Source organism: Mytilus californianus, unplaced genomic scaffold, assembly GCF_021869535.1.
Source record: "Mytilus californianus isolate M0D057914Y unplaced genomic scaffold, xbMytCali1.0.p SCAF_5, whole genome shotgun sequence".
In the NCBI taxonomy this organism is placed as follows: domain Eukaryota; kingdom Metazoa; phylum Mollusca; class Bivalvia; order Mytilida; family Mytilidae; genus Mytilus; species Mytilus californianus.
In genome coordinates this window covers 60,363,990-60,389,929 of record NW_026262701.1, presented here as the reverse complement: position 1 = coordinate 60,389,929, position 25,940 = coordinate 60,363,990, and the positions used below count along the sequence as shown (strand labels likewise).

The 25,940-nt window shown below is 33.5% G+C and overlaps 2 protein-coding genes across 4 annotated transcripts in view; one reads left to right on the top strand and one right to left on the bottom strand.

Annotated features, from left to right (window-relative positions):
* LOC127701156 (b(0,+)-type amino acid transporter 1-like) overlaps positions 1–21,113 on the top strand; it is a 33,634-nt gene extending 12,521 nt beyond the window's left edge. For both annotated transcript variants that reach the window (XM_052204973.1, XM_052204972.1), the window contains exons 4-13: positions 319–591; positions 1,364–1,489; positions 1,950–2,049; positions 2,793–2,837; positions 3,319–3,442; positions 5,199–5,302; positions 6,665–6,761; positions 8,028–8,180; positions 17,770–17,938; positions 19,088–21,113. In XM_052204973.1, the coding sequence (XP_052060933.1) occupies positions 319–591; positions 1,364–1,489; positions 1,950–2,049; positions 2,793–2,837; positions 3,319–3,442; positions 5,199–5,302; positions 6,665–6,761; positions 8,028–8,180; positions 17,770–17,938; positions 19,088–19,155 (1,259 nt within the window). In that variant the 3' untranslated portion in view covers positions 19,156–21,113. The remainder of the gene's footprint in view (positions 1–318; positions 592–1,363; positions 1,490–1,949; positions 2,050–2,792; positions 2,838–3,318; positions 3,443–5,198; positions 5,303–6,664; positions 6,762–8,027; positions 8,181–17,769; positions 17,939–19,087) is intronic.
* Positions 1–25,940, bottom strand: part of LOC127701157 (cytoplasmic dynein 1 light intermediate chain 2-like) — a 722,868-nt gene that overhangs the window by 288,297 nt on the left and 408,631 nt on the right. The gene's annotated exons all lie outside the window — the stretch shown is intronic.

The following is a 25,940-nucleotide window of genomic DNA, read 5'->3' as shown; positions in this document are numbered from 1 at the left end:
GGTCAGTGTTTTAGGGGCACTTTTTCGTCAGTGCACCCTTTAATTTCACTTGTCCCATGACATACAGTATAAATCATCATTGTGACTAAACTGCAGCTAATCCCCTTATTATTTTTTTTTTATATTAAACGTGTGTAATACTGAACTGTTAAGTGACGTCTGTTAGATTTGTTGTTGTTGTGATAATGGTTATAGACTTTGAAGTAGTACAGATAGATTTTTGAATTATTATATATAATACGACTTTAAATAAAAGCTGTAGGTTTCAAGATATATTTTGTAGACTTAATGTTTTGTGTCGTACATTGTTTATTCTAGGAGCACTGACTTATGCCGAGTTGGGGTCAACAATTCCTCTATCAGGTGCAGAGCACGCTTACTTTATGGAAGCATTCTGTAAAAATAAGAAACGACGTAATTTGTTCGGACGTATTCCAGCGTTTTTATTTGATTGGATATGCATTTTTATCATCCGAACAACTATGTTTGCTGGAATGTGTTTTACTCTTGGTACATATGTTACACAACCTTTTTATCCGGATTGTATGCCACCACTTTATTTGACAAAACTCGTCACTGCCATTTCAATGTGTAAGTTTATTTTATAAATATTGAAAATAACCAGAAATACCATAATTGTATTACCTCTGCATGTACAATATGCGTTAGAATTTTTTGTAATCAATGATCAAAACGTTATAGTTGAAATATTATTATCGTATATAATCCTAGACATTTGTTTGTTTAATCGTAGATTAAAGTAAGAATGGACATATTCAATCAAATACTGTGCACGTGCTTGATAATTGTCCAGAATATTGAAGTAATATGTGATTCGATAGCTTCTTTAAAATGCCTTCAGAAAATACAAAGAAAAAATAAAGAAAAAATGAGGTCATCGATCTTTTTTTCTTGCTATTTAACGAAATAATGAACGTTCTTTTATAAAGTCCAAATTACCTGAGTTATCTCCCTTATAATGCAGCTTTAAATAGTTTTGAATCAATTAAGAAATATTCTGTATTTGTAATCGTTGTTATTATAAGATAAAATTATAAAACTATCTTCATTTAAAGAAAAGTCTCACACATGAATTGCGTTCTCCTTAAATAGTTCGACACTTAATTCTATCTTACAGAAGGATTTTGAACTTCTTTTATTCTCTCTTTCTATAGGTTTTGTGTTTTCAAGTTGCTGTCTTATATTAAAATGTATAATTCAATTTCTTTTTTCATATCAAACATTTTTCTATATTCATTTTTTATTAACCATGAAATATGTATAATAAGACGCCGAAGTGCAATATGTCATTTTATATTAGAGTTAACTTTCCTTATATTACAAGATACATTTTCTTTTCTAGTTATACTTTGCTTTATAAACTGCATGAGTATCAAGTTTGCTGAAAAAATTCAAGTGTTTATGATGGCCGTGAAATTAATTGCTGCTGTTATCATCGTTGCTGGTGGTTGTTACAGTCTTTCTCAAGGTGAGGGTTATGAACGTTCAGGATCAAAAAGTGGGGTGGCTTGAGAAATAGAGTTTCAGACACAGGCAATCCATTTTTTGTTTGTTTTTACAAAATAGACAAATGCAATACACAACTCGCAATTTCAGAATCTAAAGCATTCAAATTTTTTTAGTAGTATATCAAAACAGTGCATCCACACGTGCTGTTTGGTAACTGACGTCACAAACATTGGATGCTATTCTCATTTTTGTGACTAAACAATATTTTGCTAAATTTCAATTTGAGAGGTAGATTGTTGTCAAATGTTAAAGTTCTAGTTAAGAAAATAAAAACTCTTATGAATATGCCAATTTTTGCCAATTAGAATATGTTTTTTATGCAAAATGATAAAGATATAACAAACAAAATTAGGGAAATTGTATGTCATATTGAAACATTTGTGAAAAACAAAGTGATTTCCTCTAACATTTAAATACAGGAGATACAGAAACCCTTGCCAGTGGTTTTGAAGGGACAAGTACAGACACAGCTATGTTGGTGCTTTCTTTTTACAACGGGCTCTGGGCCTATGACGGATGGTGAGCTTGCTTATTTATAATGTAAATTTATGTAAAACTTGATTTCAAAATCCATTCAAGTATTACAAAGTAAATATTTCGATTAAGTACCACTTGTTTATATATAATATCGTATTAAGAAGCATTCTAACAATAATAAACCACCATAATATTAGATTAATGCAAATAAACTCATCATAGATACCAGGATTGAAATTTTGTACGCCAGACGCGCGTTTCGACTAAAAAAGACTTATCAGTGACGCTTGAATCAAAAAAATTTAAAAGGCCGAATAAAGTACGAAATTTACGAGAATTGAGCACCCAAAATACCTAAAAATTTTGCCAAATACATCTAATTTAATCTATTCCTGGGGTAGAAAATCCTTATTATTTCGAAAAATTCAAAGTTTTGTTACAGTTAATTTAGAATTATGACCATATCAATGAAAATTCATGTCAACACAGAAGTGCTACATGTAATTACTAAGCCGATAGCTACAAAATATTTAGGAGGGTGTTCTTTCAGCAATTGAATCTTATTTCATGGTAAAACATGATTAATGGAGGATATCCAACTACATTTAATGGCATCATTATGTCAATGTAGAAACATAATTGTCATTTGATTATTGCTTCTATTTCAATTAATTCACAAGCAGATATATGTAACACAAAATATTTCACTATATAATATATATGTACCCGAAGATGGTAAATAAGTATTGTACATATAAAGTTGCCTTTTCATTTACTTTTAACAGGAACAATTTAAACTTTGTCACTGAAGAGTTAAAGAATCCAAAAAAGTGAGATAATATTAATAACATGAGGAATTTTATCACTTTATTTATGATAGTTCAACTCACAAATGTAGTTTTTCTTTAGAAATTTCAACTTCTTAATTTTTTTTATCATTCTGCATCAGATTTATTTATAAACCAGTCAATGGAAATATATGAAAGTCTATTTTTTCTTGGTGTAAAACTATTTTTTATTGCAGTTCCATTAGCAAGATAAATTATTCATCTTTTCCTTTGTTCTGTTGCGTTCTACTCATGTGTATTGCTTACTATTGCAGTACTCGCCTAATGGCGCTGTTGTTATTCTTTTTTTATACAAACCGTTTTAATCGGGAATATGTAGTTGAGGTAATCTATATTTTCTAACAATTTTCCAAACCGACTTTAAAGCAGCATTACCAATATTTGTCAAATCTCAAATTTTGTCTTGATTTTTTTATATTGATAATTACTTGTGACTTTTAGATGTTCTTTATTCATCTTTTAGAAACATACCAAGGGCTATATGTATAGCTTTGCCGTTAGTCATGCTGGTATACCTTTCAATAAATGTTGGGTATTTTGCAGTTCTGCCAAAACAAGAGATCCTATCATCAGACGCTGTTGCAGTGGTTTGTATATACGATTACCATTTGAATCGAGACAATTTTTAGCTCACCTGGCTCAAAGGGCCAAAAGAGCTTTTCTCATCACTTGGCGTCCGTCGTCCGTCGTCGTTAACTTTTACAAAAATCTTCTCCTCTGAAACTACTTGGCCACAATCATTATTGGGGTATCTAGTTAAAAAAATGTGTCCGGTGACCCGGCCAACCAACCAAGATGGCCGCCATGGCTAAAAATAGAACATAGGGGTAAAATGTAGATTTTGGCTTATATCTCTGAAACCAAAGCATTAAGATCAAATCTGACATGAAATAAAATTGTTTATCAGGTCAAGATCTATCTGCCCTCAAATTTTCAGATGAATCGGACAACCCGTTGTTGGGTTGCTGCCCCTGAATTGGTAATTTTAAGGACATTTTGCCGTTTTTGGTTATTATCTTGAATATTATTATAGATAGAGATAAACTGTAAACGGCAATAATGTTCAGCAAAGTAAGATCTACAAATAAGTCAACTTGACCAAAATGGTCAGTTGACCCCTTAAGGAGTTATTGCCCTTTATAGTCAATTTTTAACAATTTTTCGTAAATTTTTGTAATCTTTTACAAAAATCTTCTCCTCTGAAACTACTAAGACAAATTTAACCAAACTTGTCCACAATCATCATTAGGGTATCTAGTTTAAAAAATGTGTCCGATGACCCTGCCCGCGAACCAAGATGGCCGACATGGCTAAAAAATAGTACACAGGGTAAAATGCAGTTTTTGGCTCATATCTCTAAAACCAAAGCATTTAGAGCAAATCTGACGAAAAAATATTGGTCATTAGGTCAAGATCTATCTGCCCTGAAATTTTCAGACCAATCAAGCAACACGTTGTTGGGTTGCTGCCCCTGAATTGGTAATTTTAAGAAAATTTTGCAGCTTTTGGTTATTATCTTGAATATTATTAGATAGAGATAAACTGTAAACAGCAATAATGTACAGCAAAGTAAGATCTACAAATAAGTCAACATGACAAAAATTGTCAATTGACCCCTTAAAGAGCTATTGCTCTTTATAGTCAATTTTTTACAATTTTCATAAATTTTGTAAATTTTTGTAAATTTTTACAAAATATTTTCCACTGTAACTAATGGGCCAAGTTCATTATAGATAGAGATAATAGTAAGGAGCAAGAATGTTCAGTAAAGTAAGATCTACAAACACATCACCATCACCAAAACACAATTTTGTCATGAATCCATCTGTGTCCTTTGTTTAATATGCACATAGACCAAGGTGAGCGACACAGGCAGTTTACAGCCTCTAGTTTTTATTGGGAACACGAGTACAGCTTTATATTGTAAAACTAAAAAGGCAATAAGTATATACACATTTAAGGAGTTAGGTATTGTATTTCGATCGCAGAGTTAAACTGTTAAACATGTATGAAGTCATTTGAGAGCATAAAAATCATAATATCATAGTCCTTGTCGTCGACTACAATAGTTTTGATATACAGCTATAGATAAAGTAGAGAAAACACTTTTCGAATAGGAAGTTGAAAATGAAATAAATTCCATTTCATTTCAACCATCAAATTCCCGCCTTTTTTGTAAGCGTTGTACATGTTCCGATGATAAACCAGTTTATTCATTCAGTAAACATATATTGTGCAAATTAAGAAATTTACTGTTCCTTGTTGTCTTTACTGTCCTTTCGACTTTTCACAGTGGATGAATGCTATTTATCAAGTATAATAAGCAAACAGTTTTGTTTTCAGTTATGGGGTAAAAGGATATTAGGTGTAATGCAGTGGATAATGCCTATGTTTGTTATATGTTCCTGTTTTGGCTCAGCCAATGGATCCTTATTCTCAAGTGGAAGGTACGTTCTAATCTACTTTACCACTTGGATCCCTTGCTTTGATAGCTTCTTTGTAAACAGTAACCCTCTATCAAGAAAATAATGATAAGAAACACAAGCTCTGGAAAGCATATCAACTGGGTAATATGTATAATCCAAATACAAGACCTGCTGGAATGTTGCTTCTTAGAAATATCTGTGATAAATTCAGAAGATGTTACGCTCTTTGAATGTTTAGGAACGATTGCATACTCCTGAGTGTATAAAGGTGTCTGTTACATGTAAACGACAACACGTTATGCAGTACCCATGACGCACAATTTTTCAAAACACAGTCAGAGTCTTTGACTCACTCTTAGAACATATACTGTTTGCAAGATTTTTTTAGCTCTGAATATTCATTTAAAACTTGCCTTTTTTATCTATCAATTCAAAACAAGCAGAAAAATCAGCACCTTCATTGAAAACAAGAATAACTTTTCATTAAAAAAACTAATTTCGAATAATAATGATATATTTCAAGATTTTAAAAATTCAAGTGTCAGTCTGATAATTAAAAGTTATTCTTACCTTTGTGATTTTACTATAGTATTGAATTTTTTTGACGTGATGAAAACAAAAGACCGTCACAAATTAAAATCGTTTGCACGAAGTACACGAACAATGAAAAATAGTGCTGATTAATTAGGTAGGCAGAGCTAATAAGTTGCATTCATACAGCATGAGTGACTTTCGTACCGCATGGTTTACTTTTATACGAAATGAGAGTACATGATAGAATCAAATGATTCGTCTTTCAGCCAATAAAAGATCGGCATCTGCATGAATTGAACATCTATTGTAAATATCCAAGATAGTTAACTATAGTAAGTCACTTGATACGAACCAAATTATATATATAATTTTCATGGCTTTTGGATTGTTTCCGTTTGAGAAAAGACTCATAAGAGTTATTTTTTTTAACTTTTTAGTTTCAACAATGATTTATGTAATACTACATAGTATTTTCTTACTATATAAATCCTTGGTTTCAAAAACATTGTTTATCATTATTATTTATTTATATATAAGTTAGGTTTCTGTTTTATTCTATAAAATGGATTACTTGGTTAAAAAAATTATTGTGACTACATGGCTGATGAATACAAGGTTTATTAGAAATGATAACTTACAACAAATGAATGGTGCATTACTGCTAATGGCTTAATAGAAAATTATTCAAACACACTTTTAAATGGTAGAGTAAATTCATAGATAATTTCAAACTTTAATTTAGCTAACCTACAATGTATTTATATAATGATTTTTACAGCTTGTGACAAACAAAATACAAATTACATAAAACATAAACAACATTTTCACAACTGTATAATTGTTTTATAGGTTGTCATACGTTGCAGCTCGTGATGGCCATTTACCATCCGGAATATCATTTTTGCACGTGCAAAGACATACTCCAATTCCTTCCATGATATTCACGGTAAATAACATTTATTATACAACATATCAATTGATAATAATCTCATAAATATATACAAAGACATAGCACTGCAATGCAGTCCATATAAAAAGATAAAAACTTGATGATGCCGATAGCATACGCACATCCGTACAACATTTGTATTTGCCAAAAACTTGCCTAGATATTAACTGCTAGCGAGTTTACTGGTCTTTGTAAATGTACACCGACAAAAGAACTTGATTTTATTTTTTCTAGTTTCAAAATTTATTATCTAGTATTGCTCTGAATGTTTATGAGGACATAAATCACACTTTACGTAAAAATATTCAAAGTGTGACATAATTGCATGCAGCTCTGTAAAATACAAGCTTGTCGTCTGTTTTATAGTGTCATAACAACTGTCGTCGGGTCTTTGTGATGAACACTTTAAAGTTCTATCCTTTTGGCTTTAGTTTGTCATATGGAATATTTCTAGTGTTCACAAGTGAGACAATATATATAGAACTAGTATTTTCCTGAATTTTTCTGAACAAATATATTTTTGCTTCCGTAGAACTAGACATTGAGGTGTTCAAAAAAGCACAAAAGTAATTTATATTTAGCTCACCAAAGGGTCAATTGAACTTTTCTCATCAATTGGTGTCGTCGTCGTCGTCGTCCGTGTCCGTCGTGCATCGTCATCCGTGAACTTTTACAAAAATATTCTTCTCTGAAACTACTGGGCCAAATTCGGTCACAAACATTGAGGTATCTAGTTTAAAAAAATGTGTGCGATCTTATTTTCATTTTCCATCTTTTAATATATTCAAGCAGGAAGTACGATTTAGATTTATGTACTTGCTGACATTGTCCTTCTGGTAGACGCTTGTGCTCTATACCAATTCATCCGAACTGTACAGGAACTTATGGTATTTGCTAAAATTAGGTTATTCGCCATAATGACGTCACTGCAATCAATTTGCATCATCAAGACTAACCTAATGTTGACATTTTTTGTTAAGAAGAATAATATCATTACTATTAATTTAATGTTTGATAATTTACAGGACAAAATAAGGCCGGATATGTACTTTCTTCTTTGAATTTATTAATATCAATATGTCAAATTCGTCTAGTACTAGTTCTATTTTCTGATATGGCTTTACTTCAAACAGTTGTAATGAGATTGAACAATTAAGGTTTGAAGGACATACTCTGTGCTCATAGCAACGGGATTAAAATCGTAGAGAGTAATAATAATAATAATAACACAATGACCGATTTTCTTACATAAATCTCTTTCAGCTGACCCTTTCAACACTCTTGATAATTCCTTTTGATCTTGGTGCTTTGATAGGAATATTTAGTTTTACGTCTTGGATATTCTATGGTGTTTCAGCAGCCACAGTTCTATTGTTGCGATATAGAAATAGACACAAGAAATTGGACTCTTATAAGGTATAGTTACAGTAAAGATGCACATGATCTTTAAAATAAAATAAATTTAATTAGATTGTACGATCGATACATCACTTTTAATTACTATGCATTATGACTATACAATTATACTTTAGATATATAAAGATATGTTTCCTTCATTGTAGAAATATTACGTATCTTTTGAAGTATATCAAGCATGCTAAGGTACATCGAACAAAGTCAAGGCACTAGTATGCCACTGTATATGCAGAGTAGATCTAAAATTGATTTTGTTTCAAATGCAATAAAATTCGGAAGATGTTTGCAAATGATTTGTTATAATAAAATTGCCTTGTTTTATATCGGATATCCAGATCTTTGGGTTATGTATCTTTAAATTTACATCTTAATCTATTTATTGGAATCCTATCTTAAAGGACTGAATCCTCGCGTGTGTATTGTTGTAGTGTTCTAGATACAGATACAACTATCTATCATGGAAAGTTAAATGAAGGAGTACATGTGCAATTCTATAGCCTGTAGTGATATTGGTATTCTTATTCAGCTACGAAAGATGTATTGCCTTTCCACACACATTTTTTTTTTCTTCGTGCATAATGAACTATGTAATGTGTCGTATTTACATCGATTTAAAAGTATCATCGTCTAGGTGCTAATGAATTGAAAAAATGGACCATATTAATCATTCAAGAATTAGCAAATGAAAATAATACATTCCTTGATGGTTTTAATACTTTTTTCTATAAAATCCGAAATAATGTTCTTGACGAAAATCCAACTTTGGTAGCAACTTTCTATTGACTTACAGAATATGTCCAGTTTTACAAAATGAAATTGGAACACCGTGTATCGCTTTGGAATCGTCCGATTGCTGTTGTCAGTATAAATGAAGGCAAGAGTAGTTTACCGATATTGAGATCTCATAAATCGATTAAAAAGATACAAATCCAGGTCAAAACAATAACTGATGGAATCGCATTAACTCCAAAAGGAGCGAGACCACCGGTGCGTCGAAAAGTTCTTTCAAAATTTTACTGTAGTGGCTTTAACTTTGAAAGATCTTCTGACCAAGCTCCCAGAATTTTATGAAGTTATACAAAGCTAATGAGGTCTAAAATAAACCTAAACTTCTTTTTGTTTAATTTAAGAAACATCGTCACCAGTCAGTTAGGATTGTCCACGGAGTCGTGTATGCTAAATCTGAAAGGGAAATTATACATGTTATAGAAGTACAACTCCTGCAAAATATCATTCAAATATGCGAATTCTTCAAGGGAAGACATATTGTTTTGTCCTGTTCGATTGGAATTGAATGAATATAACTGCATATCATGTTGAGTTGTGCAACAACTTATTTTTTTCTTTTCTTCATCAGATTGATTGTTGCGCATTCCCATAGCAAAACATTTAATTTGCTATTTACACATATGGTGAAGTTTGTGAACTTTTTTTTTTACCTCCTACAGTTTATATTGTTATGCAATATTATAAATCTAAGATATTTTCTAAAGTTTATAATATATCTTATAAATATTTTCTTATATAAGATATATTATATACTTTATAAGATATCTCATATCTTATAAGATATCTTATATAGTTTACAGGATAGTTAAATAGTGAAGTGTTTGAAACCTACTGACAGGATATAGAAAGTCTGAAACAGTTGGTTCGGTACAAATTTACAAACTGGTGCTAGGGTTTAACGTTACACATCTCTCACTATTGCAGTGAGTGTTTGCTGTTAAACCATACCTTTGTGCTACCCTGTTGTTCCGACAGTTATAGACATATATTTAAATAAAGTTTCATACCACTTCAAATAGTTTCCATACATTTGTTTTAATAGGTTCTATACATTAGGGTTTAAGCCCAGTTTCATACATTTAGGCTTCTGCCCATTTCCAAACATTTGGTTTGAACGAATATCAGACTGAAAGGGTTTTAACAGTTTTGATTTACCAGGTTCGAGTTAAGTTGATAGGTGTTGAAATTCACTTTAAATAGTATTTAATTGACTTTAGAAATTTTGCATTGGCCATTGCTCTTCAAATCCCAGGAAACTGGTACGCATCATAAACTCGAGGATAAACATATTAAAACGCCCTGTCCGTTTTCACGTTACACTCGTCTCGTGGGTTTATGTACTATTAAGAATGCAGTGATGTGATATTTTCCACTAAAAAGCATGCATAGCATAGCATGTAGTACGAATTCATATGACCAGAGACAGATTAAGGCCTTTCCCCTCCCCTTTTTTCCTGTTCATAAATGTAACATATACATATATCCTAAATAAAAATAGGGTGAACGATCCTAGGGCGAACAGACTATAAGGGGCGAACAAACCTAAGGCGAGCATGTAATCAGGGCGAACGGACCTAGGGCGAGCATGTTGCGAACAGACCTGATCCCCCATTTTCCAGGACAATTTTTGTTGTAATATGCTGTACATCTTCTTCAGTTCTGACTAGACTAGCAGGGTCGGATACAGCTATTTTCAAAAAGAGGAACCTTACCAAGGATAAAGGGTCAGTTCCAACTAAATATCCCCTAACATATACATATATCCTAAATAAAAATAGGGCGAACAAACCTAAGGCGAGCATGTAATCAGGGCGAACGGACCTAGGGCGAGCATGTTGCCAACAGACCCGACCCCCCCCCCCTTTTCTGGAACATTTTTTTGTTGTAATATGCTGTACATCTTCAGTAACCTTACCCAGAGGATAAAGGGTCAGTTCCAACTAAATATCCCCATTCAAATGCATTGATCGTCACATGTCAATAAAAAAGGGGGTTTCAACCTCCGGAATCCCCTGTGCCCCTGGATCCGCCACTGACTAGAGTCTTAATGTGTAAAAACCTGACGTCAAACTATGTACTATAGAAGAAACAAATAATATCACATTACATCCAAAAATCAATAACTGTTACTTCACATTACATTAATCCCCAAATTCAATTGTATTACGATGTCAATGGATGAAGTTCCCGCGAAAATGTCATGTGTTAAACGGGATAAACAAAAAAAGAATTTTAGGTGTATCTTAGCATTCGCATTCTGATCAATTTACACAGTTCAATAAAATATATATATTAACTATATTTATTTTGGATTTGAATTTAGATACTTTATCAGAGAAATGATTTGTTTCTCGCAGACAACGCTAAATAATATACATTAACTCGACATTGAATCTGAACACCCCTAAAACAAAATAGTATATGCAATCGACCAAACAGATTTTCCTAATATTGCATAATAACCTTGAAGTTGAAACTAAAAACTATTACGTGTATCCTGTCAATCCCTGAAAAAAATAAAACTGTCTCCTTGACTACTTCCGCGCGCCAAGGACTTGTAAAATGATATATTGTGATAGTGTATGTTAAGTATATAAGATATCTTGTAAATCTAAGATATTTTCTAAAGTTTATAATATATCTTATAAATATTTTCTTATATAAGATATATTATATACTTTATAAGATATCTCATATCTCATAAGATATCTTATATAGTTTACAGGATTAGTTAAATAGTGAAGTGTTTGAAACCTACTGACAGGATATAGAAAGGCTGAAACAGTTGGTTCGGTACAAATTTCCAAACTGGTGCTAGGGTTTAACGTTACACATCTCTCACTATTGCAGTTAGTGTTTGCTGTTAAACCATACCTTTGTGCTACCCTGTTGTTCCGACAGTTATAGACATATATTTAAATAAAGTTTCATACCACTTCAAATAGTTTCCATACATTTGTTTTAATAGGTTCTATACATTAGGGTTTAAGCCCAGTTTCATACATTTAGGCTTCTGCCCATTTCCAAACATTTAGTTTGAACGAATATCAGACTGAAAGGGTTTTAAACAGTTTTGATTTACCAGGTTCGAGTTAAGTTGATAGGTGTTGAAATTCACTTTAAATAGTATTTAATTGACTTTAGAAATTTTGCATTGGCCATTGCTCTTCAAATCCCAGGAAACTGGTACGAATCATAAACTCGAGGATAAACATATTAAAACGCCCTGTCCGTTTTCACGTTACACTCGTCTCGTGGGTTTATGTACTATTAAGAATGCAGTGATGTGATTTTTTCCACTGAAAAGCATGCATAGCATAGCATGTAGTACGAATTCATATGACCAGAGACAGGTTAAGGCCTTTTCCCTCCCCCCTTTTCCCTGTTCATAAATGAAACACATACATATATCCTAAATAAAAACAGGGTGAACGATCCTAGGGCGAACAGACTATAAGGGCGAACAAACCTAAGGCGAGCATGTAATCAGGGCGAACGGACCTAGGGCGAGCATGTTGCGAACATACCTGATCCCCCATTTTCCAGGACAATTTTTGTTGTAATATGCTGTACATCTTCAGTTCTGACTAGACCATCAGGGTCGGATACAGCTATTTTCAAAAAGAGGAACCTTACCAAGGATAAAGGGTCAGTTCCAACTAAATATCCCCTAACATATACATATATCCTAAATAAAAATAGGGCGAACGATCCTAGGGCGAACAAACCTAAGGCGAGCATGTAATCAGGGCGAACGGACCTAGGGCGAGCATGTTGCCAACAGACCCGACCCCCCCTTTTCTGGGACATTTTTTGTTGTAATATGCTGTACATCTTCTTCAGTAATCTAACCCAGAGGATAAAGGGTCAGTTCCAACTAAATATCCCCATTCAAATGCATTGATCGTCACATGTCAATAAAAAAGGGGGGTTTCAACCTCCGGAATCCCCTGTTCCCCTGGATCCGCTACTGACTAGAATCTTAATGTGTACAAACCTGACGTCAAATTATGTTCTATAGAAGAAACTAATATCACATTACATCCAAAAATCAATAACTGTTACTTCACATTACATTAATCCCCAAATTCAATTGTATAACGATGTCAATGGATGAAATTCCCGCGAAAATGTCATGTGTTAAACGGGATACACAAAAAAAGAATTTTAGGTATATGTTAGCATTCGCATTCCGATCAATTTACACAATTCAATAAAATATATATATTAACTATATTTACTTTGGATTTGAATTTAGATATTTTATCAGAGAAATGATTTGTTTCTCGCAGACAACGCTAAATACTGTAAATTCAGAAATTATTGCGCGCATTTATTATTGCGATTTTATCATTTTAGACTAAAATGCGATTTTAATTTTTGCGATATTGAGAAAAATCCTGTTTAATTCATATAAAAAATTTCAAAATGCGAGTTTAAATTATTGCGATTATAACCCTGTCGCAGTTTTCGCAATTATAAAAACATCGCAATAATTTCTGAATTTACAGTAATATACATTAACTCGACATTGAATCTGAACACCCCTAAAACAAAATGGTATATGCAATCGACCAAACAGATTTTCCTAATATTGATAAAGGTGAAATACGTAGAAAAAGAATTGTGCACACTGAAATAAGATCAGAGATAAAGCCCTATGTAAAGTGAAAATCAAATAAAAAACATATATAAAATCATTGTTTATTAAATTTTCTTACAAAATAACCTTGAAGTTGAAACTAAAAACTATTACGTGTATCCTGTCAATCCTTGAAAAAAAAAATACTGTCTCCATGACTACTTCCGCGCGCCACGGACTTGTAAAATGATATATTGTGATAGTATATGTTAATTATATAAGATATCTTATAAATCTAAGATATTTTCTAAAGTTTATAATATATCTTATAAATATTTTCTTATATAAGATATATTATATACTTTATAAAATATCTCATATCTTATAAGATATCTTACATAGTTTACAGGATAGTTAAATAGTGAAGTGTTTGAAACCTACTGACAGGATATAGAAAGGCTGAAACAGTTGGTTCGGTACAAATTTCCAAACTGGTGCTAGGGATTAACGTTACACATCTCTCACTATTGCAGTGAGGTTTTGCTGTTAAACCATACCTTTGTGCTACCCTGTTGTTCCGGCAGTTATAGACATATATTTAAATAAATTTTCATACCACTTCAAATAGTTTCCATACATTTATTCTAATAGGTTCTATACATAAGGGTGTAAGCCCAGTTTCATACATTTAGGCTTCTGCCCATTTCCAAACATTTGGTTTGAACGAATATCAGACTGAAAGGGTTTTAAACAGTTTTGATTTACCAGGTTCGAGTTAAGTTGATAGGTGTTGAAATTCACTTTAAATAGTATTTAATTGACTTTAGAAATTTTGCATTGGCCATTGCTCTTCAAATCCCAGGAAACTGGTACGCATCATAAACTCGAGGATAAACATATTAAAACGCCCTGTCCAGTTTCACGTTACACTCGTCTCGTGGGTGTATGTTCTATTAAGAATGCAGTGATGTGATATTTTTCACTGAAAAGCATGCATAGCATAGCATGTAGTACGAATTCATATGACCAGAGACAGATTAAGGCCTTTTCCCTCCTCCCTTTTTCCTGTTCATAAATGTAACATATACATATATCCTAAATAAAAATAGGGTGAACGATCCTAGGGCGAACAGACTATAAGGGGCGAACAAACCTAAGGCGAGCATGTAATCAGGGCGAACGGACCTAGGGCGAGCATGTTGCGAACAGACCTGATCCCCCCTCCCTTTTCCAGGACAATTTTTGTTGTAATATGCTGTACATCTTCTTCAGTTCTGACTAGACTAGCAGGGTCGGATCTAGCTTTTTTCAAAAAGAGGAACGGTACCCAGCATAAGGGGTCATTTCCAACTAAATATCCCCTAACATATACATATATCCTAAATAAAAATAGGGCGAACGATCCTAGGGCGAACAAACCTAAGGCGAGCATGTAATCAGGGCGAACGAACCTAGGGCGTGCATGTTGCGAACAGACCCGACCCCCCCCCCTTTTCTGGGACATTTTTTGTTGTAATATGCTGTACATCTTCTTCAGTAACCTTACCCAGAGGATAAAGGGTCAGTTCCAACTAAATATCCCCATTCAAATGCATTGATCGTCACATGTCAATAAAAAAGGGGGGTTTCAACCTCCGGAATCCCCTGTCCCCCTGGATCCGCCACTAACTAGAAACTTAATGTGTACAAACCTGACGTCAAATTATGTACTATAGAAGAAACAAATAATATCACATTACATCCAAAAATCAATTACTGTTAGTTCACATTACATTAATCCCCAAATTCAATTGTATTACGATGTCAATGGATGAAGTTCCCGCGAAAATGTCATGTGTTAAACGGGATACACAAAAAAAGAATTTTAGGTGTACGTTAGCATTTGCATTCCGATCAATTTACACAGTTCAATAAAATATATATATTAACTATATTTATTTTGGATTTGAATTTAGATACTTTGTCAGAGAAATGATTTGTTTCTCGTAACCCGAATAATCCCTCCCCGTGATCGACTCTCCCACTCGCGAGGGCCTGAATTCTTTATACAATAAAAACGCGTCACGAATCCAGGATTTTGATTGGTGCTCTCTGTGAGAGAGAGCCAATCAGCTAATAGCTCAATGTTATCGAGATGGGTAAATCCCGAGCTAATTCCGAATGATTATTTGACGATTGTCTATTGACAAGGCCTTCAGGCGTTAATGTAGCGATCGTAGAGCAGTGGAATATAACGACTGAATTATTCGGGTTATGTTTCTCGCAGACAACGCTAAATAATATACATTAACTCGACATTGAATCTGAACACCCCTAAAACAAAATGGTATATGCAATCGACCAAACAGATTTTCCTAATATTGATAAAGGTGAAATACGTAGAAAAAGAATTGTGCACACTGATATAAGATCAGAGATAAAGCCCTATGTAAAATGAAAATCAAATAAAAAACATATATAAAATCATTGTTTATTAAATTTTCTTACATAATAACCTTGAAGTTGAAACTAAAAACTATTACGTGTATCCTGTCAATCCCTGAAAAAAAAATAATACTGTCTCCTTGACTACTTCCGCGCGCCACGGACTTGTTAAATGATATATTGTGATAGTGTATGTAAATAATTACAAACATTCACATCTAACGTTTTTAATGCACACACGAGCAACAAAACTAAAGAAAAGATCTATTTCTTATTTGAAAGGAATATTTGAATAGAATAAATAGTGACAGAATGACGTTTTACCCAAGAAATACATGTATCATATTTTTATTTGATTTGGGGAGGGGCTCCTAGGCAAAACTACTTTCCTATCAAAAAAATCTAACAGTTTATAGTAGAATAGAATATAACTTGAAAGAAATGCCAGTCTGGAAGTTCGATTTAAATCTGAAGGGGGACCATGAGAAAACCAGTTCAAATATATGAATTATCGTTTTTATTTCTTAATTTTCCTGGCATTTTCTGTTGTATGAACTGTCGCTATTATTTTGTTTACATATCTGTTTTATATATAGAACTTATCGGCCATCTAGGTTGGCTAGATAGTAGAATTTATTGGATTCAGTTTTGATAGACTACAACATTTGGGCAATACTCAAGCAGACTACCAATGTTTACCCCCTTTCATCATGTTTTAGAATAAACACTATTCTTTGGTTAGCAAGTCGTAGAACACATTGTATGAAACAAGGAGACTAACTTTTCAGAGAAAATGTTTTTAGATAAGTTAGCGATGGACGTCAGATTATGTCAAAATGAAGACTTACGTACGTCGGATTTTCGGCATCAGCAAAGTAAATTTTTCTACGAGTGACTATATTTTAATGCATTTGCATAATAAGGAAATTGAACATTTCAATATCGTATATGTATTGGTAAAGGTATTTGTATTTATCATTAGCATTTTACTAACACGTCCAATTGAATGAAAGATTTCCTTTTTTCCGTGCATTTCGTTTCCGACGTTAATGTTGTATTGCATCCATTTGTGAATACTTCTATTATTGGTAATACTAGGTGCAAAGCGATCTTTCAAAAATTTTGACGCAATTATTCATCAACTGAGAATAACATATACTGTCGAGAAAAACATCAGAACATATTTCTAAAATGTAAACCCAAAAAGTAAAATAACAAAAATACCGAACTCCAAGAAAAATTCTAAATGGAAATTCCCTTATAAAATGGCAAAATCAAAAGCTCAAACACATCGAACGAATGGAAAACAAACTGGCATATTCCTGACTTGGTACAGACATTTCCTTATGTAGAAAATAGTGAGTTAATCCATGCCATGCTGCGTGTTCATGCTACAACAATGTTCAATGCTTTTAGAAGTACCAATATAAAGCTACATCTGGGCTATCTGTATTCGCTTTTGATCGGGGCCCTTTCTTAAAGACTTAGTCTGTATAAAGGTCAAATTAAAACCAAATTTTACCGTTTCTAATATTTGAACTTTACGCCCATATGGGCCAATGGCTTACAAACATATATACATTGTATATAACAAACAATACATATACATTTTGCAAATATACCTCCAGGCAATTCAGTTAAGTGAACAAGATGTCTATAATTTACTTTTATTTTATATCCATGACTTACTTTTCAGGTTTGTAAGGGAATATTGAGCATTTATTTGTGCAATGATAATTTTTATTTGTATATACAGATGAAAGACCTAATGATTAAATGGTATTTGTTTTTCAGGTTCCCTTGTTCATTCCAGTAGTGGTGATACTGTTGTCGACGTTTTTAGTGTTAGTTCCACTGATTTATTTACCAAAACCAGAGTATAAATATGTTGTGTTATTTATGGCAGTTGGATTGTGTATTTATTTTCTCTTTGTATATAGGAAAATTAAAGTTCCTTACGTAGGTAAGTTTAATAACTAGTACGTACCGAGAGGGTTTATGAAATTCACAATTGAATTTTTATTGTCAGATTTATGAAAACTTTAAAACACTGACTTAAAAACATGTTCTGCAAAAGATGTTTAAAAAGATTTCGTTTCTTGAGACTCAATTATATCTCTAAAATGTTGAATAATTTGTTAAAGATTCTTAATTTTCAATATTATCCTTTGTAAAGTACAACAACACATATGAATTGTGAATTTACAGTTGTTGTGCTGTAATAAGTTTTTTTTTTTTTTTTTAGTTTGAATATAAAATCATCATAATCCCGACTTTCAATTAAATATAAAATAGCCATCAGTATCAGATATCACATATTTACATATAGTAGCACTTCAAAGATAGGTTCCCGAAATTCTTAAAAGATTATTTACTAAATGCTCAAGCAAAAGTGCTACTCACTAGCTTATTAGCTAAATGAGTCTTTCATTAAAACTCATCAAAGATACCAGTCTTACTTACATTTTGGTACACCAGACGAGCGTTTCGTCTACATAAAACCCATCAGTGGCACTCGAATCAAAACCGTTTAAAGGTCAAATCAAATACGAAATTGAAGAGTCTTAAAAACCGAAAATTCCGAAAACTTTTGCCATATACAGCCAAGATAATCTTTTAATGGGAAACACCTTAGGGTTTAGAATAACATTACATTAACAGTACATTAACATAAAACATACTTAGCATGTTATTTCATGTCTTCACAAATGTGCTGACTATTGGACTGGTGGTGCCGCCGAGGACAAACGTCCACCAGCAGTAGCATTAACAAAGTGGTTGTAAAAACTTAACAAAGATACCAGGCTTCATTTATGTGTTTCAGAGTAAAGTGTGACGTCCATTTTCGCTGAACTAGTATACATTACTGTTTAGGGCCCAGCTGAAGCCCGCCTCTAGGTGTGGGATTTTCTCGCTGTAGTGAAGACCCATTGGTGGCCTTGTGCTGTTTTCTTCTCTTTGGTCGGGTTGTTGTCTCTTTAATATATTCCCCGTTACCATTCTCCATTTTATTATACTAGTAATTTTGTTCGCCAGAAGAGCGTTACGGGTACATAAGCCTCTTAAGTGGCTATTGTTTGATGCTTCTTGCTAATTTAGATTTCCGTTGCAGATTCAGCGACTCGACTGATGCAGAAACTTTTGGTTGTAGTACCGCCTTCTCAAGAAAAGAGTTATTAAATTTATGCTGAAGAGAGGAGATTTTGTCTGTAAACTTTAAAATTGTCGATGAATATGCTCCATTTAGACACGTATTTTCAACTTTAAATCGATTAGAAACTACATTTCTACGCAGTATTATACCCTAACCTCATTTACAATATAAATGAAGTTTCGGTCCAGGATTTCTGTGATGTGTGTTCAACGTCAATCTCAAATTCACGGACGACGACATTATTTTCCAATAGTTAGAGCTATTTGGTTGAAAAGTCTTATACAAGTGAATGATGAAGTAGAAAAGTCTCCAGAATCAGCTTAATGACAGTGACATGGTCAATAGAGCATTCATTTCCGTTCCTTCTTTTTCACAGAACATATTATTTCAATGTTAAATAATTTTTTGGAAAATATGTGAAACTAGAGGAAGTTTTTAAGGCTCAGGCGCTTTAACAGTCGTTTGAATTCAATGACAGTGAATAAATTCATAGACTTGATACTTTCGATCAGTAGATCGGGTATTTATGACAGTTTTAAAAATGACGAAGAAAAGGGCTGACTAACATATTATATATAATCATTTCTACAACTGATATAGTACGATTTTGTCGTAAATAGTGTTCACTTATTTTGATAAATGCATATAAACATCTATGTAAATGTAAGTGAGTAAATGTAGAGGTAAGTTGTCTATTACTTCTCTTATTTACATAATAAGTTATGTTCTCTAGATCTTAATTAATGACTATAATAAAATATAAAAATAGTTATAAAGTAGTGTAATTGGTTCATACAATTGTGCTACTTTATGAACACATCAGAGTTGTAATGATATTCTTCTAGACCTGCATCGACTATTTTTAAACCTTATTGAAATGCTTTGGGCGTTTTTGAAGAATAATGTAATACCTTTTGTCGCAAAAAAAGTCGACCATGACTGAATTATGTGAATTGAAGTATATAACATGGATACAGGTATCGCAAAAAAATAAAGCATAGTACAACAGACAATATCAACCACAAACACCCGGCCTATCACAAAAAACCTAGACATACAATCAAGGCAAACCAACAATTAAAAACACGATCCAGACATCAATACTTGGTACAAGCTTAAACAATATAGCCTTATATAGTAAGCTGCTGATTCATTTTTGGGCAAAACTTTATATAAAAAATTCAACTGCCTTTCATTTCATTAGAGTAAACGAGTTCAATTTTAACAATTTTAAAAACCCATTGTGTTTTCCAATTTTCCAATCGATAATTTTGGAGTGTCAAAAATTCGTTGGAGGTACTTGATAAATTGCATGCTCATATTGGTAACAACAAACAAAAGAACTATGTCAATTGGACCTGCTTTGATACGATAACTGCACTATCAAGTTATATTGTACAAAATAGTTTTATGACATTTGCGGGACGCTAAATGTTTTTGTTGGGGGTAAAATGTAAAGTGTGGGTCACAGTTTATATATATATGTATTAGTATATATAGTGAAAGATGTAATGTGTAATATCGTATGTCGGATATATTGTTTGTCATTGTTAGCATATCACTGATAAATAATTGTATGTTTGTATTTTTACTGCACTATGTCAGGGATTTTCAGGATCTCGTATGTTTGTATCGAGCACCTGTTTACATATTTTCGGGGAAAAAGTCATCAACTGCGCATGTGCGTAGAATTTAGTCAACTGGAATATCTGTAAATTCTACGATTTCTTAGATTGTCAAACATATTGAGCAAAATGCTCACTTTCTAGATAATGTCAGGGAACCTATTCTTATTTCATGTAATTTTTGCCATTTTTCAGCCGGTTGACTCGCATGGCTTTTGATTTCTCCGATTACCGCTTTCCGGTGGTGGCGCTACTATCGTGGCGCAAAAATTATGAAAACTTAATTTATTCAAGAAAATAAATTGTTCTTTCATGTATTTATTTTTATCTAGTAGTAATAAAATTGTATAAGAATAGTTTTTATGATTTTAATAATTTCATTTCTTCCCCACAATCTACCCAACAAAACACCCAACGGATCATCCAACAGAATACCCAACAATATCAGTTTTGGAGAGAAATCAGTTCTGCTACCAATTTTGGTTTGAATGGTTAGCATTTTCTAATAGTTTTTTATTTTTCATTGATTTAAGTAATTTTCAGTAGTTTACTTTTGCAGAACTCAATTTTATTCAAAGATTTTCATTGTTCAGTAATCTTCTCATTTCATTGATTCACATTTCTTATATAAAACTTTTGGCAACATAGGATTTCCTTGTGAAGGGCCAAGGAAATATAAAACCACATTTTTTGTATATAACAGTTTCCTGTGAAGGTCCAGAAACCTGTTATCTTAGCACTTCTCCTGTGAAGGACTAGGAGGAAAGTTGTTATTATTGTATAGTACATTTTTGATAGGATTCCTAAGAAGGATCATTCTAGTATCAGCATACCCTGTGAAGGACCAGGATATTTCTGATTGTATTTCATTGAAACTTATATTAAATAACTAGTAAAGTTTCAGATAAAGTTTCTCATTAAAACAAATAAATCCACATAGTCCATGTAAAGTAACTTATTTTGTTGTGTTTCTCCTTGTGCCGTATTGGCAAATTTAGTATTTTTTTCTATTGCATAACCATATTATATTTGACACATTGGTTGGTACATTTCCACCACAATTTTTGTGATAGCACTGACTGTGAAGGTCCTGTCGGTGGCTTGGTGAATATTTTGAATAACTGAAATTTAATTTACATTTTTGGTGTTAAATAGTCATATTGGCTGTGAATGGCCAGCCAATCTTTTGACTTGTAATTGACTGTGAAAGGCCAGTCAATGGTAATATTTTAGTGATATTCTGACTAAGGTCAAATAGAAATGTACTTTTATGGTGATCCAGTCACAACATATTTCTGATTTTCTAATGACATTGTTGATGTTAAAGGTTCTATTGAAGATATACAAATAAGATAATTATTGTTCATTGACTATTGAATATCATACACAAGTTGAATAAATTATGGAAACTTTTACTCATTAGTTGCCTTTTGCTGTGCCTTCGGTTTTCTTACAACCACTATAATTTCATCAGGCTTGGGCTCATTCAAAGGTTTTAACCCAGTAGTCAGAAACTAATTTATTGATCAACCCCCTAGCTCGCTACAAATTTTGGCATCCACGGTGGGATCCATTTTTTTAACAAGTGGATCCTGTGATACGAACTATTGGTTTAAAATGGTACGCAAGAGAAATCCTATCCCACCACCAGCTGGTAGTGGCGATGATTGTGACACAGAAGTCACAAATGCAGAAACTGAAACGGAACAAGATTCTGAAGGTGAAAGTTGTTTCTCTGATTATAGATCTGATACTGAGCCTGAATGTTTCGTATCAGAAGGAAAAAGAATGAGCCCAAAATTAGCAAGTACAAGCAAGGTTAACTCCTCAGAAACTACAAGCCTGATGCGCAGCTCTAGACTGCTTAAGAGAAGGCAAGCAAACCTAGACAGGGGGAGGCTCCCACCATAGAATTAAGTAACAGTCCTAATGCCCTTGATACTAGTTCTCAAACTGGTATATATAGCACTATTAAGAATGCCATCCAAGAGATGACCACTAAAGTAGTTTCTGCTATACAAGCAGCATTTCATGGCAGTACTCCCATGCCATATTCCTCAAGGGATATTAAAACTCCACCCAAAAACCCTGTTCATAGAAATGAAAGAGGTCACTCTCCTGTGAAGAGTTTTACAAGAGAGCAATTGACTCATGATAGTAATAGTGACTCTTGTGACTCAGAAGACAATGGCACTGACAGTGTCGCCACTGGTAAAGTTACCTATGCTAGATCAAAACCAAAGTTTGGAAACAGCATAAAGCTGCCAGCTTTCACTGGCGCTGAAAAGTGGGAGGTATGGGTCAATCGTTTTGAATCTGTAGCTGACCTCAAGGGTTGGACAGATGAAGAAAGATTGCATGAAATTTTACCCAGACTGCAAGGTGACGCAGGCGAGTTTGTGTTCGATCAGCTCACCCGAAAAACACTTAGAAATTATAATAAACTCATAAATGAATTAAAGAATCGTTTTGGGGTCATTAAAAGTTCTAGAACCTACAAACTGTAATTTAGTAGGCAAAAACAATTGCCAAATGAAACACCTGAAAAGTTCGCAGCCGACTTGAAGCGGCTGTATGATAAAGCATACAAGCGTCGTGATGCTCGAACTAGACAGGAAGACCTTCTTCAAAGGTTTCTTTTAGGGCTATATGACTACAAGGCCCGTATACATATAGAGCTTAACCGAGACCCCCTAACTATAGAAGAGACTGTGCACGAAGTTGTTACGTACACAGAAACTATGAAAAACCCAAACAGTGGGGAAGAAAACAATAAAAGATCAGTGAGACAAATCAAGAAGGCCCAAGAAAATGATAGTCCTAATGACCTAAAGAACAATAAACCCAGTTTTACAAAACCAAAAGGGTTGCACCCAAACCTAAAACATGAATCAAGTGATTCAAAAGCTGTTACTATGAACGAATCTGACTTGTTGACTCTGTTCAATAAAATGTTTGAAGAAAAGAAACATGAGTTAAATTTCAAACCTCCCAATAAACCTGATCAGTCCAATAGCAACAATACTAGCTTTAACAGTGGGTTTAAAAAGCCGATATTTTGTTATAGCTGTGGCCAACCTGGTCACATTGCAAGGAATTGCACTTCAAAAACATATGACAGACCAAATATCAAACCAGTCCCTAACCCAAAATTTCAGTATACAGGTGACAGAAGTCTGAATCCTAACAGTCGGGTTCAGCAAAGCTTTTTAAACTAGACGGAGTCAGCTCCGATGGCCGGGAGGTGACCCACATTGCAAAAGCAACAAAAATTGAAAGTCAAAACTTGTTTTTTAAAAGTACTCCAAATGACAGTTCTCGATGCTCAAACATAACTGTTTGTAGTGATAAACTTAATGACAGAGAAACATCCAAGAGAGACAAAACAGAATATCTCAAAATTGATAGTAGTAAGGAGGTTCAAGAGGCACCTTGTAGTACTGGTGTATGTCCTCCAGTAGATACTGAAGTAAAAGATTTGCCTATCCAGTGTAGAAAATCAATTTTAGGTACCGAGACGTATGTAGATAAGGAGCCATTGCATGAAAGTGGCAATGGTCCTTTGACTTTGAGCTCTATATCTGAAAATGATACTGGAAATTTCGACATTATAGGTCGACACATTTTGAGAAGTGAAGGTGTCTATATTAAAGGAAGCATTGAAAATACAAATGTAGTATTTACTGCAGATACTGGAGCCACAAGAACTGTGATTTCGACGAATGTCTTTAAGAAAATTCCACATGCAAACCGCCCAGAATTACAAAAGTCAAATTCTCTGGCAAGTGCAAATGGTCAGCCCTTAAAAAACTTAGAAAAGCAAATTTTGAACTCAAACTAGGTCCTCTCTTGCTAATTAAAGAGTTAATAGTGGCTGAAATTGAAAATGAAGCTCTGTTAGGGCTAGATATTTTAATGAAGGGTGACAAAGGGCCCACTGATATTATGCTTATTGAAAATAAAATCAAGTTGAACAATGTAGTTATTCCCTGTTTTAAAGTAGGTCAGAGTGACCCAATTAGAAAAGTCACACTAGCAGATAATTATGTGATACCTGCAAGGTCTGAAGTTATTGTAGATATTTTTATAGATCGATTTGACACTGTTACTAAAGATAACCCAACAGAATTGTTAATTGAGCCTCATACTCAGTTCACAGATAGATATCCATTAAGGATGGCTTCTTGTCTTGTAGACCCCAGTCAAACTGTCACCAACAAAGTGAGATTGTTGAACCCCTTTAACAATGAAATTGAAATTGTACAAAATACCGTCCTAGGGATTGCCGAAGAGATTGAAAGTTCCCCAATTCCTCTGTTCAACGGAGAAGACAGTGAAGAAAATGCAAATTTCAATAGCCTTCGGAGAATTAAATTTGCAAATTCTAAAACCAGTTTAGGGGACAGGACAACAAATACCGATGTTGTATGCTGTTTGTCCAAATCTATACCATCAGATGAGTGTTCACACCTTGAAAAATTATATAAAGAGGCTGCAAATGGCAGAACAAATGAAGAGCAAAATGCTATTGTTTCTTTATTAAATACTTTCTCATCTGCCTTTTCCAAGTATTAAGTCAAATCCAAGATGGACAAATGAAAGTCATTGCCTATGGCAGTAGGACTTTAAATAAAGCTGAAAAGAACTATTGCGTAACAGACAAAGAACTGTTGGCTGTCCAATATTTCATAGAGTATTACCGCCAGTACCTTTTAGGACGCCACTTTCATGTTAGAACTGATCATCAGGCTCTCATATGGTTTTTTTAGCCTGAAGGAGCCAAAAGGCAGGATTGCCCGTTGGCTTGAAATCTTATCTGCCTTTGATTTTTCCATTGAATATCAGGCAGGTCCAAAACACTCAAATGCTGATGCTATGTCACGTATCTGTAATCCACTGGACTGCCCTGAGACAGACAATCTTGAATACCTTAAATGTGGCCCCTGTAAAAAGTGCAAAAAAACGGGCCATTGATATGCAAAGCTCCATTTCCAATCAATTAGACATAACAGATACTCAGACTGAGAAAATATGTGCTGTTAAGACTAGACAGCAAACCAAAGACGAGCATGTCTGGACACTCTGGGAAGGTGGGGGATACTCAAACAAAGATTTACAAACCTTTCAAGAAAATGACCCTGATTTAAGCCCAGTACTTGAATGGGTTAAAACTAATACAAGACCCA